General features: G+C 39.0%; 1 protein-coding gene across 5 annotated transcripts in view; it reads left to right on the top strand.

The window, feature by feature from the left end:
• PRUNE2 (prune homolog 2 with BCH domain) overlaps positions 1-13,379 on the top strand; it is a 257,322-nt gene that overhangs the window by 210,817 nt on the left and 33,126 nt on the right. For all 5 annotated transcript variants that reach the window (XM_077906451.1, XM_077906426.1, XM_077906434.1 and 2 more), the window contains exons 10-11: positions 6,056-6,135; positions 8,068-8,268. In XM_077906451.1, the coding sequence (XP_077762577.1) occupies positions 6,056-6,135; positions 8,068-8,268 (281 nt within the window). The remainder of the gene's footprint in view (positions 1-6,055; positions 6,136-8,067; positions 8,269-13,379) is intronic.

Here is a 13,379-nt window from a genome sequence, read left to right on the forward strand (position 1 = left end):
TATCATGGAATAATAACTTTTTTAAGGCTTAAGAATGCTTTCTGCCCAAAATCTATCTTGTTTGATATTAATATTGTGATGCTTGCCTTCCTGTGGTTAATATTTTTTTTTATTTTTTTACTGTTACTTTATTGTCAACACTACTGCATTATTATTTTTAGATGTTCCTTTTAAAAGCAGCACAGCCACTCAGGGTAAGAGACACTACAAGGTATGATGAACAACCCCAAATCTCAGTGTTTTCAAACAACAAAGGTTTAAAAATTATTTATTCTTTAACCATTACAATTTCTTTCATACTGTTCCTTTTTTGGATGCCGGGGGCACTTTTATTGCTAATTCTTCTCTCTGCTGCATCTGATGGCAATCCCTCATAATGTTTTTTCCCTAGTGTAGTTTAGAGTTTGAGTTTTTTGGCTTTTTGGTGTGAGGTCATCTTTCAGTGGGTTTTTTCCTTCTCCTAAGTGAATTTCCAGTGAATCCTAGATTGTAAAAGTAATACTACCAAATGGTTTCACACTTGATTCTTCTGGAAGCCTAGGGCTCTAGGCCTTCAATGATCCTAGATGAATTTTAATTTGAATCTGTTGACTTGGGTTCCCTACATCATTCAGGTAATATAAATGGAAACAGGCTTGACATACAAAGAGTGTCTCTAATTCTCATAGGTTACTCTTCATATTCCACCCAAGATCCCAGGCAGACTTGCTTCTCAAAGCTAGAGACTAGAGATCCTTCTCATCCTCTTTTCATTAAGGGAGTACTTCCTTAAGATCCACTGCCTTCTTCAGAAGTTCTGGTCTAGGCCTTTCTTCCAACACAGGAGTCAGTCACTTCTGTGGAGTCCTAATGCCTGTGTCTAATCCAAACTCCTGTGGGCTACTTTTGCATCAGCTTCCTGGAGTCACACTGTTTCTGGCACCTGGAGATTTCCTTTGGTTTCTTTCAAGTTTGGAAATATATTAATTACTTTTTGGGTGCTTTATTTTATATAGCATTTCTTTGTATTTATAATGATACATTACATTATACATTATTAATATAATATATATAATATATATTATATATATTATATATATAATAATATATAGATAATAATGTATACATTATTACATTACACTTTGCCAGACATTTTCAAATTTTTTTTTAGCAAAGAGAGACAGTCTCAGAGTCAGAGCCCAAGTGTTTCTTCCTTGAATTTAATAGCATTGTTTTATTTCATTATATTTAATTTATGTGACTTTTTTAGGCGAGTGCTTTTACATTACCATCCATATAGGTGATGCACATCTTCTTTTCAAAATAAGTCTAATTAACTAAAATAAGTCAATTTATTTTTTTTTAATTTTTACTTATTTATGATAGTCACACAGAGAGAGAGAGAGAGAGAGGCAGAGACATAGGCAGAGGGAGAAGCAGGCTCCATGCACCGGGAGCCCGACGTGGGATTCGATCCCGGGTCTCCAGGATTGTGCCCTGGGCCAAAGGCAGGCGCTAAACCGCTGTGCTACCCAGGGATCCCAAATAAGTCAAGTTAAAGAAAAACATTAAGTAAATTAACAGGTGCTAGATGGAAAAAACATAAAGATGGTATATAAATACACAAGTTTATAAAAATACTTGAAAGCATTTGATGCCCTTCTGAGCTTTTTGTTCTCATTTTTTTTAAATGCTCTTCCTGCCTTAGTAACCCAGACAAGATGTGTACCATTAACATTAACCTAGGTTGAGAATGTGGGAAATGGGTTTCCTAAGTTAGAGCAGAATATGAGTCAGATATTCCCTTCAAAACAAATAGTAAAGGCCGGCTGTACTCATCAGAATAGGTTGGATTAGGATGTGCTAACAGAGAAACTCAACATTTTAGGGGCAAAACACAACAAAAGTTCCTCTCTTCTTACATATTCAATGAGCTTTAGCATGGGCCTCCACTTGGCCACAGCTTGATTGAGCCTACAACTCAACCACCAAGGCAGGGAGCAGCCCCTGGCACCCACACACTTGCTCTTACCTAATTCTTCTGCCCAAATGTGACACTACACCCGCCACTTCCACTCTCATTTCATCTGTCCAAGTAAATCACCTGACTACCGATATTTTAAAGGAAAGCAGGAAAGTACAATTTTACCATGTGACTAGAAGGCCAAGAGCCAAAAACAGTTGGTGAAGATCAAGAATGGTGATGAAACCATTCAGCAAACAACCAGTTCTGGATCTGTCCTTTAGATGGAGACATGGAGCTAAGCAAATGCTTGGAAGGTCAGCCATGGAAGAGTCTGATTTGTATTTCACAATTCCCTCAGCCTCTTTGGTAGCTCCATCCTGTATACAGAAAACCCCCAGATTAAATAGTGGCTTTGGATGGATAAGGTAAAATATTTGTCTTCACACTGGACTGATTTATTACCGAATAGATCCCGAGAGGTTTACATTATTGATCATAAAACTTCATCTTGTTCAATTGCCAACAACCCCGGTTGGCCATGTCATTTCTATAAATATTTACAGACCCACAGCATGAATGTGGCTGAAGTATTTACAGTGAACACAACAACTTGTGTTTCTTTCAGGTTTGCCTCTTAGCTATTTTGGTTCAGCTTTCCCTCTCTGTCCCTGTGGGTTTCCTAAAATGTCCCTAAGGCCTTCTGTAATGTCCATAGTTTGTGAGCGTCCCTCTTCTCTGGTCACCCCTGACCACAACCTTCAGCTTTCCTTCCCCCTTGCATGCCACCACTGACTTTCCAGCACCTTCTTAGCAGGATCTCTGCTCTCTGTTGGAGAAAAGGATTGGGAGAAAAAGGCTGTATTCACCTAATGTCAGTGAGTTCAGGAGCACTTATAGGCTCTATGGAGATTCATGCCATCCTGAAATTTTCTCTTACCTGGCCTAATACCCAAAGTGTAGTAACCCTCATTATATTTTGTCCAATCACGACACATACTTCAATTAAGTCCCTAATCCTGGTACTATGTCTAAGATGAGGGAATGTAATACTTTAAGCTTAGCCAATGCTTTATAATTTATGGAGTGCTCGCAGCTCACATGTGTATTATATTAATCCTCCACAGTCACTGTGATATTAGGTATTTATTATCTCTGTTTAAAATCACCAATGTGGTTGGATAATTTTCTTGGGGTTAATCAGTTTGTCAGTATAACATAGAATTATAACCCAGAACTATAACCTCATATCTAGGACTCATTCAATTATTTCATGATGTTACCCATAATTTACAAACAGTAACAAAAACTATGAATCTTTTTTTCTTTAATTGAGGTATAATTGACACACAATGTTATATTAGTTTCAGGTATGCAGCATAGTGTTTCAACACTTCTATAAGTTTAGCTGCCATCTCTCACCATACAATGCTATTACAATACCACTACATTCCCTGTGCTGTACCTTTCATCCCCGTGACTTACTCTTTCCATAGCTGGAAACCCTGTCTCCTACTCCCCTTCACCCATTTTGCCCATCCCCCACTGCCTCCCCTCTAGCAACCTCCACTTTGTTCACTGTATTTGTGGATCTGTTTCTGCTTTTTGTTTGTTTGTTTTGTTTTTAAGATTCCACATGCAAGTGAAATCATATGGTATTTATTTTTCGCTGGCTGATTTCACTTCGCATCATCCATCCATCCATGTTGTCTCTCATAAAATGTACAAAAATTTGAGATTGTTCCTATCTACTTTAAAGCTCTCATATTTATTTTTGAGCTAAGGCTAGCACCCTTATGTGCTCTGTGAAGTAGGTATAGCTATGATGTCTTTTTTTTTTTAAGGTTGATTCATAAAGGACTGGAGTAATGTCAAGCTCGGTAATTCAACTCAACACATATTTATTGGGTATTGACCTCTACCAGGTGCTGGAGACATAATAGTAGAAACAGAGATGGTTCCTGTCCTCATGAAACTTCAAGGCTAGTACAGCAGGCAGTTAGAATATGACAAAAAGAACTGAGATAATAATGGTTAACTTCCTTTTCCTTTGTTATTTTTAGGCATCACACATTCTCCCTTTTATTGGTGTGGAAACTGAGGCACAGAAAGATTAGGTAACTTGCCATATGACACACAGTGAGTGATAGAACTAAGATTGGAATCCAGCCACTCTTAAATAGCAATTTGCTACTTTGTAGGTACTGTAGGGTGTATGTCAAGGAGAATACATACAGATCACTTCACATGACAAGGAATCATTATAAGAAAATCTGAAAAGCTGCAGCATCATGGAAAACCTTCCCTCTGGATCCTAGGACTTTCAAACCTGGGGCCTAGCACAGGTTTTCTCTTTGTTCACCACCCCTCCTCTATTGCTGGATAATTTGATTTGCTGCCCCCCCCCCCCCCCCAGTATGCTGTCTCTGACATCACTTCTGTTGTTCCTACCAGTACCTTATTGTCTTTGAAACACACCAACCTCTCACTCACTGTCTTTCTGCCAGGGTGTAGGATTCATTTTAGAGAACACTAAATAAATGAGGATCGATGCCTCAGCAAGTGTATGGGGAATGAAACTCCCTGAGGTTATGTTTTTGAAGGGCTGTTTGGGGTTGGTTGTAACAACGCAGTCATTCACTTCTTTTAGGGAACAGCACCAAGTTATCAGTGGATGGTCACTATTTTAACAGCATCATCCCATCTCCACAAGAATGGGGCTCCTCTGTTCTTTTCCTCTATATCCTCAGCACAGAGTAGGTATTCACTACCTACTTGTCAAATAAATGAAACACTACTTCTCACTAGGGACAAAGAATTTTGTTTTAATCCTAATGCTTTGCTGACAATTAGGGCTTTGACTTGGATCCCGGAGATCGATCATCCAGGTAAACAAATTCCAAATTTGGTAGACTTAGATTCAAGTGAAGAAAAATGGCAATAACAGGGAGGGAAAGATTAAATTTAGAACACTAACACAAAGGTTTATCATGCTTAAATTTAGATCAGTGCCTACATCACAAGGACTCACCCTAGATGAATGAAATTACATGGAAGGCATGTTTTTCTGTTAAGAAGAAAAATATGTTCTCATGATAATTGAGGATGTCTGAACAAGGGACAGGAGGTAAAAATAGGTCAAGGGGAATTTACCGAGATCAGTGGTCAGCTTCCTATGAGAGCATATACATTTGTCACAGTTTTCTCCAGTATTTTCTATTCCCCTACACTTGACTTACTAGTACTGGACTCAGTACTGTTTAGAGAGAAGAGATGGTAGCTCATGACCCAAAACTGTCTTCACCAACATATATTCATAATGAATCTTTAAATATTCAGAGAAAGGGCAGCCTGAGTGGGTCAGCAGTTTAGCACCGCCCTCGGCCCAGGGCATGATCCTGAAGACCTGGGATCGGGTCCCATATCGGGCTCCCTGCATGGAGCCTGCTTCTCCCTCTGCCTGTGTCTCTACCTCTCTGTCTCCCTGTGTCTCATGAATAAATAAATAAAATCTTTTTAAAAAATCAGAGAAGGATAGGAAATAACATCAGTTGGTACCTTCTCAGGAATGTTAGGCATTTTACATTTATTGCTTAATTTTTCAGCAACTCAATGAGGTAGATGGTGTATCTCTGTTTCACTGATAGAGACCAACAAAGTATATACTTTCCTCTGCTGACAGCAATTTAATATGCTCAAATTTACACAGAGGAAGAATTATATACGAAGTCAGGTCTGTCTTTACTCCAAAGCACGTATGTTGCCTCTCATTTTGAAAAATTATTATTAAATACCCAACATAAGTATATTTTATTAGTTATTTGCTTTTCCCCTTGGTGTGTGGTTTCTTATGTGAGCTAGTAGGAGAAATGGCTTTCTGTGTACACAGAGCAAGACTGGTACCCATGGTTCTTATTCCCAGGAACTGCAGAAAGTCTTTATTCTAAGTGGGGCCACTTCGGATAGATTTAGTATACATACTTGGTCTATTCCAAGCAAGTTGAAAATGTGATCCTGGAATCTCTGGGTTGCCTTTTAAGAGAAAATTAAAAGAGAAAGTGAAAATTAAATCCCACACAATTTTTTACACTCTCTGCTTCGCTTTTTTTTCAGACTGCCATCAGAGGATGTAGGCATGGACATCTCCTTTGAGGAGGGAATGCCAAGCCCCAGTGCTGCAGACATGAGGCCCGGTGAGAGGAGCGTGTGTTCATTTCCTTCAGTGCTAGTCTGTATCCAGACCTTGTCATTATTCAGTGAGAGAACCATTTCCTATGCATCCAACTCGTGATTTCAGTGATAAAAATGAAGAGGAAAAACAAAATATGTGTGAGGAGGGTGTTAGGCTACATTTGGTAGCCTACAATTTCAGAGTTGACATGAACACTGATGCTCACTTGTGTGGGCCACCTTTGACCTCCTGGACCACTGCTGTAATTGCCAGTGTGTTTAGTTCCCGTGATAAGTGGCTACCATATGTCAGAATACCCAATTCTAACTAACATCTAAGTTCCCCAGATTTGTACGTCAGTGTGAGAATATTTAAAATTAAAAAGGCTCAGTATCCTGGTTATTCAAACGAACAAACAAAAACTCTACATGCCACAGATCTCCAGCTCAAGGCACACACAAAAAGAATTTTAAATTTCCAGGTGCATCATACTCTCACTTTGTGCTAATATCACTCCTGTGCACTGTACAGCTTTAGGATCATGACACAATCCTGAACCCTAATGTTATCAGCCAAACTCAGAATGGAGCAGAAGAGAGTGGGTTATTTATCTATCTACCTATCTATCTATTATCTATCTATCTATCTATCTATCTATCTATTTTTCTGTAAAGTACATTTTTCAAGCTACTAGTCATGTGACATAATTATTCATAATCATTCTTACCACTGTATGCCTACATTACTCTTAAAGTTTCACAATGCACAAGTTGTGAATGTACAGGTATTAAGGCTATGGTTATCCTATATGGTACTAGTCTGCTACATGTGGCTATTTAAATTGATTAAAATTTAAAACAAACTTGAAAAGCTCAGTTCTTCATTTGTACTAGCTTCATTTCAAGTGCTCAACAACTACACAGAAGGTTTCTATCATCTCGAAAATCTCTTTTGAACAGCACTGCTCTGAGAATTCATGTAACATAGAAATCCAATGTTTTTCAAACTTATTGGTCAATGGAAAGTTTTTCAGGTATAATACATAAAAATATTACATGGAACACAGTTTTGGTGATGTTCTATATGGAGAAAAAAATTTAGTGACAAAGAAACAGAGTCACTTTCCTTAGAACAAGACCAGAGTTAGAATTCTAGAATTGAGGAATATACCAGACGGCCTTTCAAAAATTTTGTGATAGGAATCCTGAAAATTTCTATTTTTAGGTTAACTCTCTACCATTGTTGAGGTGGGACTGACTTGGTTAAAAATGACTTCTGCAGCTGTGGTTCTGTTAAGTGAAAATCACAGGAGAAGCAAGATGCATATTGTATTGAGAGGGTGGCAGCTAATTCCATGAACCTTAACATGTGAAGACTATCACTTATGGTACAGGAACTAATGTTAAGAAATATTGCCATAAAAGGTAGTGACCACTTGAGCAAATATCTCAGTTTTATTTTTAAAAAAGAAATAGAATGCCAAAGAAAGGTCACTACAGATCATTCATAGAGTTGGCAGGACCTGGCAAAGAGGTATTTTGGGAGTGCCCATGAACATAATAGAAAAAGTTCTTACCCTTCATTCCATAGAAATGATGTCTGCAAGAACCATTATGAGATCTATGTATGCTTAGCTGTTTTTCTTATGCATCATAGAGATTCAGTTCATTGTTAAATCAGTGTCACGTTCTCAAACCTGAACAGGGCAGGTCTGGAAACTGGTTAGGAAGAGCTCCCATTTTTTTTTTTCTACGTGGTCAGGGCTCATGTGTCTGGGATGAGCCAGTACTGAGGCCTGCTGGTCAAGAAGGGGACCCAAATTCTATGTGTGGTTGTTTAGCAGGCATGCCTTTGCTTAAGGGTCTTAAAAATGTTTTTCACTGGGGCCCACACCCACTGTTTGTAGCCATGTGTATGGTCTAGTACTTGATATTCCCATTTTTTTCTTCTTTAGAACCTCCTAATTCTCTAGATCTTAGTGATGCTCATCCTCGGAGAATCAAACTCACAGCCCCAAATATCAATCTTTCTCTGGACCAAAGTGAAGGATCTGTTCTCTCTGATGATAACCTGGACAGTCCAGATGAAATTGATATCAATGTGGATGAACTCGATACCCCTGATGAAGCAGATTCTTTTGAGTACACTGGGCATGGTAAGTCACCAAATTGTCAAGGCCATAGTTTGGTGAAAAGTGAAAGATTATCTAAATGGCCTCGGAACAAACCTCCCATTTTGTTGCTGGTGGCTCCTTTCTGTGATTTCTAGAAGCTTTTGTTTGTATCTCAGGTCATAGGTGGCTGTGATTGACAGTTTAGAGTGTAATAGAACAGGTATGGTTCACAGAGGTTCTCCATAGCCACCGTTCCTTTGTTAAATGATCTTGGCACGCCTTGTACTAGGCACTGGTTGTGGGAAAATTTTTACATGCTGTGTTGTAAGAAAATTTGGGCTGGGTTTGCAGGCAAAGAGAATTGAATCTGGAAGATAAAATTTGAAGCAGAGAAATGAGAGCTTACTAATTTCTTTGTATAAGCTCCCTCTATCTAAAATGTTTTTCCTTAAAGATCCTTCCATGGTGCCTCCTCTTTATTCAGATCTTAATCAGATGTCACCTTCTCAGAGAGGCCTTCCTTGACCTCTGTCATCAAAGGCACTCCCCACACCCCTACCTAGTCACTTTTTATCCCTCTACTTATTTTATTTTCCATGCGTCAGTAATTGAAATCCTATTATTTAGCTATTTGCTTTATGTTTATTGTCTTTTTCTTCCCACCAGTATGTCTGCTCTGAGGGCAGGGACATTATTATGTTTATTGCTATGTATCTCCAGTAAAATAGGAAGGAAGGAGAGATGGCCTGGGTGGCATGGGTGGAGAGAAAAGTAAGAGTCGCTAGATCAAACACTCGCATTCCTGATATGAATATCAGTCTCACTTTAGTTCTTCCTCTTGCTCAGTAAAATTGGATTTGTTAAGAACTTATATCCAAATACAAAGCATTTGCTTTATAAAATGGCATTACATACATGGTTTCTATTTTATAGGGTGGTATTCTCTGACTTTCTAATATTTGAAATTCAAAGCAGGAGTATCCTGGCCACAGCTATTCCTTTTATACATTATGAAAATTATTATGGTCAAAAAACAAATACCACAGTGAAAGATGCCCTGATACTTACACAGCATCATTCCTAGGAGAACACAATTAGGAAATTAGGAAATTCATCAAATTTGCTAATTAATTCAACCATTGATCCCTGAGCCTCCAGGACACCTACCATGACCAGCACAGATCCAGACCCTACTTTCGATAAGTCTTTATTTCCTCAGGTTAAAAGAACTGGAAATGGCTAAGCTAATTGCGCCACAGTTTCTTATGCTTAAGTAGAGATTTTATATTGCATTGTTGCTGTGTTCTCAAATTTCCGCAGTTATCTGAGTATATGACCCTGTAAGTTGAAATACACAAGTAGAAGGTGAAAGGTCTTGAGTTCACATTCTTTCCTACCATCCCAGAGACACTTCCCCAGCTATTCCATCCATCCCAGTTGCCCCCAGCTGCTCCCAACCCTTTAACTGCTAATATATAAGAATCATGCCTTGACTCCAATCCCACAAGAAGACAGCCGTGGCATGAGCTGGTCCCTCCCTCTCTCCCCCTGTACTTCCCTGTTGCCCTAGAGAGCCATGTCACACCACATCTAAACCTTCTCTGTTTATAAATAGCAAAACTGCCGAGCGAAGTACTGGTGGCTGTACAAACTGGTAATTAAAGCTGCCACTTGCTGACATAGTTTCTTTTATTTAGTCGACACAGTTTTGTTGAAAGAACCAGTTTCACAGCCACAACCCTACATTTAGGTCTTAAATACAAAGGACAGAATTTTAATGTAAGTTGAACTGTAAAGCCCACCTTGAGTTTCAAACGAAGATGGATAGTCAGATGCTGTTTTGAACAAATGTAAACGTTAAGCATTGAAAAACACAAAGGGCATCTTTATTTCATAAACATGCAGATACAGAAAGCAGACTGTATAAGAGAAATGAGTACATTTTAGTGTACTAAATGCTTGAGTGTGGCATGTTTGTGGGTTTCTTGCGTGAGCATTTGGAACCAAGTGTATACATTCTAAATGAAATTGGAGTTTTGAAGGCACGGTGTTTCAAAATGTTTGGTCAGTGATTTCTCTATGAACCCCACCAGGATTTGTGCTGGGTCCTTCAGAAATATTAAGTATTTTAATCCTCAGCTCTGTCGATGTCTGTTCTAGGGATGGGTATCATGTGTACCCCATTTTAAGATGAAAACACTGAGGCACAGGTTAAATAATTTACGTAATGTCACATAGCTAGTCAATGTCAGAGCCAGCTCAAACCCTGAGCTGTAGTCCTTGACTTCTGGACCATGTTTCTTCCCCAAAATACACTGACAATGAACGGAGAGGGCCTCTTACTAGGTCAGGTTAACACGCCTGAAGCCCAGCCAGATGGCCCTACCTGTACATTTATTTACACGCCCTTTTATCCAGGCATTTTCATCACTTCAAGGCTCTTTACCAAGTACTTGAAGAAATTTCATGCCATTTGCCTGTTTTATTCTGTAGCTGATGACCGAGCATTCCTGGCAGATTATTTGCCCACAATGTGGTTTTGCTTATGAAACATTTTTGAATCTCACTTTCAAAAGACATTAAATCGGTCTCTACTTCCAAACAATTTTCTTTAATAACTGTGTCCAAATTGCTGGAAGATATCGTTCAGTATATTTTTATATTGATATAATTAAAGCTTGACTTCCTTTGGTACTTACAAGTGACAAAGATATCAAAAGCACATAGATACGGAAGGATTTAGGTCAATCTTTCAGATTGAGGGAGATCTGAACCTTTTTATTTTTAAAAAAATGCTTTATTTAATACTAATCCTAGAAACTTAAAAATATCCAAAGGTGAGAAAAATGATGACCTATTTCTGTTTTCCAAACCCACCTCAGTTATTTTCACCATAACTCAGATCCCAGCAAAAGCATGTCATGAGGGAAATGGAAAAATGATAAAGAATTCTAGCCTGAATATTACTGATAAGAGTGTTGTAAGAAACATTCATGTGCTTTTATATTTTTTCCTCCTAGGATCCTAAATGATGGTTAGTGACCTCGTTTAAGCTACCATTTTCTGTTTAAAATTTATTTATTTGAGAGAGAGAGCCTGAGAGCATGCCAGGGCAGGGAGGGGGTGACAGAGGGAAGGAGTAAAGAGAAGAATCTTAGACAGGTTCCACTCCCAGAGCCCTACTCTGGGCTTGATCTCTGACCCTGAGATCATGACCTGAGCTGAAGTCAAGAGTCGGACGCTTAACTGACTGAGCCACCCAGGTGCCCCTAAGCTACCTTTTCCAAAACTAACCCCTAATAACAGACAGTTTGCAGCGTGAATAAGGTGCTCCATTATTTTTTCCAGACAACCAGGCCATCACGTCATTTAGCTTCCCCACCTACCATGTTCCACTATTCTCACAGCTGGCAGGTAACCGCCTCATAAAATCAATTCTGTGTTTTAACTGTACATATAAGCTATACCTAACTAAAATAAAAGTTAATCTTATTTTGTTTTAACCCCAAACAACCTGCCATAGGGCATGGTCTGCAAGGAGGACACCTCTTTGTACTTGTGAATTGCTGAGTTTTACAGTCCAATTAACTGCCTCCCTGCACTTTGTCACCAAAAGCACTTTTAAAACTTCTTAACTGCACACAGGATGCCTTACCTCTAACAAGAGAAAGTTCAAACAACGTCTGCTAAGATTATTCACATTATCGGTGTCTGATCATGATGTAGAAAGCTGGTCCCCTTGGCCAGACACATGTCCCTGACACCACCTCTAGGGAGTTCACATTGTCCACCAACGCTGGGTTTCCCACCGTGGTCTGCACAGCACAGGATGTTCAGGAGCTTGTGTACTAAATCATCCCATGAAAGACAAAGGAAAATGTTCAAGTCGGCTCCTCCCCAGGGCTTTACTGACTTCCACAGTCACCAGGGAGAAAAGCTTGTTATTAAGGAAAGAAGACAAAGAAAATCAAGCGTTTCTTAGTGGAGAGGGCATCAGACCAAAAGTTAAATTCGGAGGCCCTGAGGATAGAGAGTTAAATGAGTCCTGAAATTTTTGAAAATAGAAAATGATGGCCATGGGGGCATGGGGGATGGGAATTTTGAGTGAAGCAGAAGAATCACGAAGATGGAGAGGATATTGCTAATTCAAGGGAGTAAATAAAGCCATCTTTATTTCTTGCTAGCTTACACTGTTGACATTTAGAAATGAACACTTTGAGAATTTACTGTATCCCTAGTTCTTAAATAATTTCTTTTGCCCATTTACATCAATCAGAAGTGGGAAAGGAGAAGGAACGCCAGCAACTTGCCAGCTCTCGCTCTCTGAAGCAATATGGATAACATCTCATAAAAAGGTCCACGCTTTTATACCAAAATGAGTGATAATGCTTTAAAGAAAATAATAAACTGTAGGAAAATGCTAGTATACATAGATATTTTTAGGTAGAAGTGCCCTTTCTTACTATAATACAGTGATCAAAAAACAAAGACAGAGGCACCTGGGTGGCTTAGTCGGTTGGGCATCTGACTCTTGGTTTTTGGCTTGGGTCATAATCTTGGGGTTGTAGATTGAGTCCCCATCCAGCTCTGCCCTCAGCATGGAGTCGGCTTGGGGTTCTCTTTCTCTCTCTCTGCCCCACCCACTTGTGCGTTTTTGCTCTCTCTCTCTCTCTAAAATGAATAAATAGGGACACCTGGGTGGCTTAGCAGTTGAGCATCTACCTTTGGCTCAGGGCATGATTCTGGAGTCCTGGGATCAAGTCCCACATCCGGCTCCCTGCATGGAACCTGCTTCTCCCTCTACCTGTATCTCTGCCTCTCTCTGTGTCTCTCATGAATAAATAAATAAAATCTTAAAAAAAAATAAATATTTAAAAAAATAAACCCATAAAGACAAAAATTAACAGATTCAGCTATATAAAAATATTAAATTTCTCTTTGAAGAAAATATCAGTTTAGAAGCCAAGCACAGGGGTCCTGGTTGGCTCAGTCAGTGGAGCATGAAATTCTGGAACTGAGTTGTGTGTGCGAGCCCTATGTTGGGTATAGAGATTACTTTAAAAAAATCTTTAAAAAGAAAGGAAGAAATAATAAAAGCTAAGCACAAAGCAGGAAAATGGCTACAATGCATGACAAAGTTCTGTATAAAGAAC

Source organism: Canis aureus, chromosome 1 (genome assembly GCF_053574225.1).
Source record: "Canis aureus isolate CA01 chromosome 1, VMU_Caureus_v.1.0, whole genome shotgun sequence".
NCBI classification, from domain to species: Eukaryota; Metazoa; Chordata; class Mammalia; order Carnivora; family Canidae; genus Canis; species Canis aureus.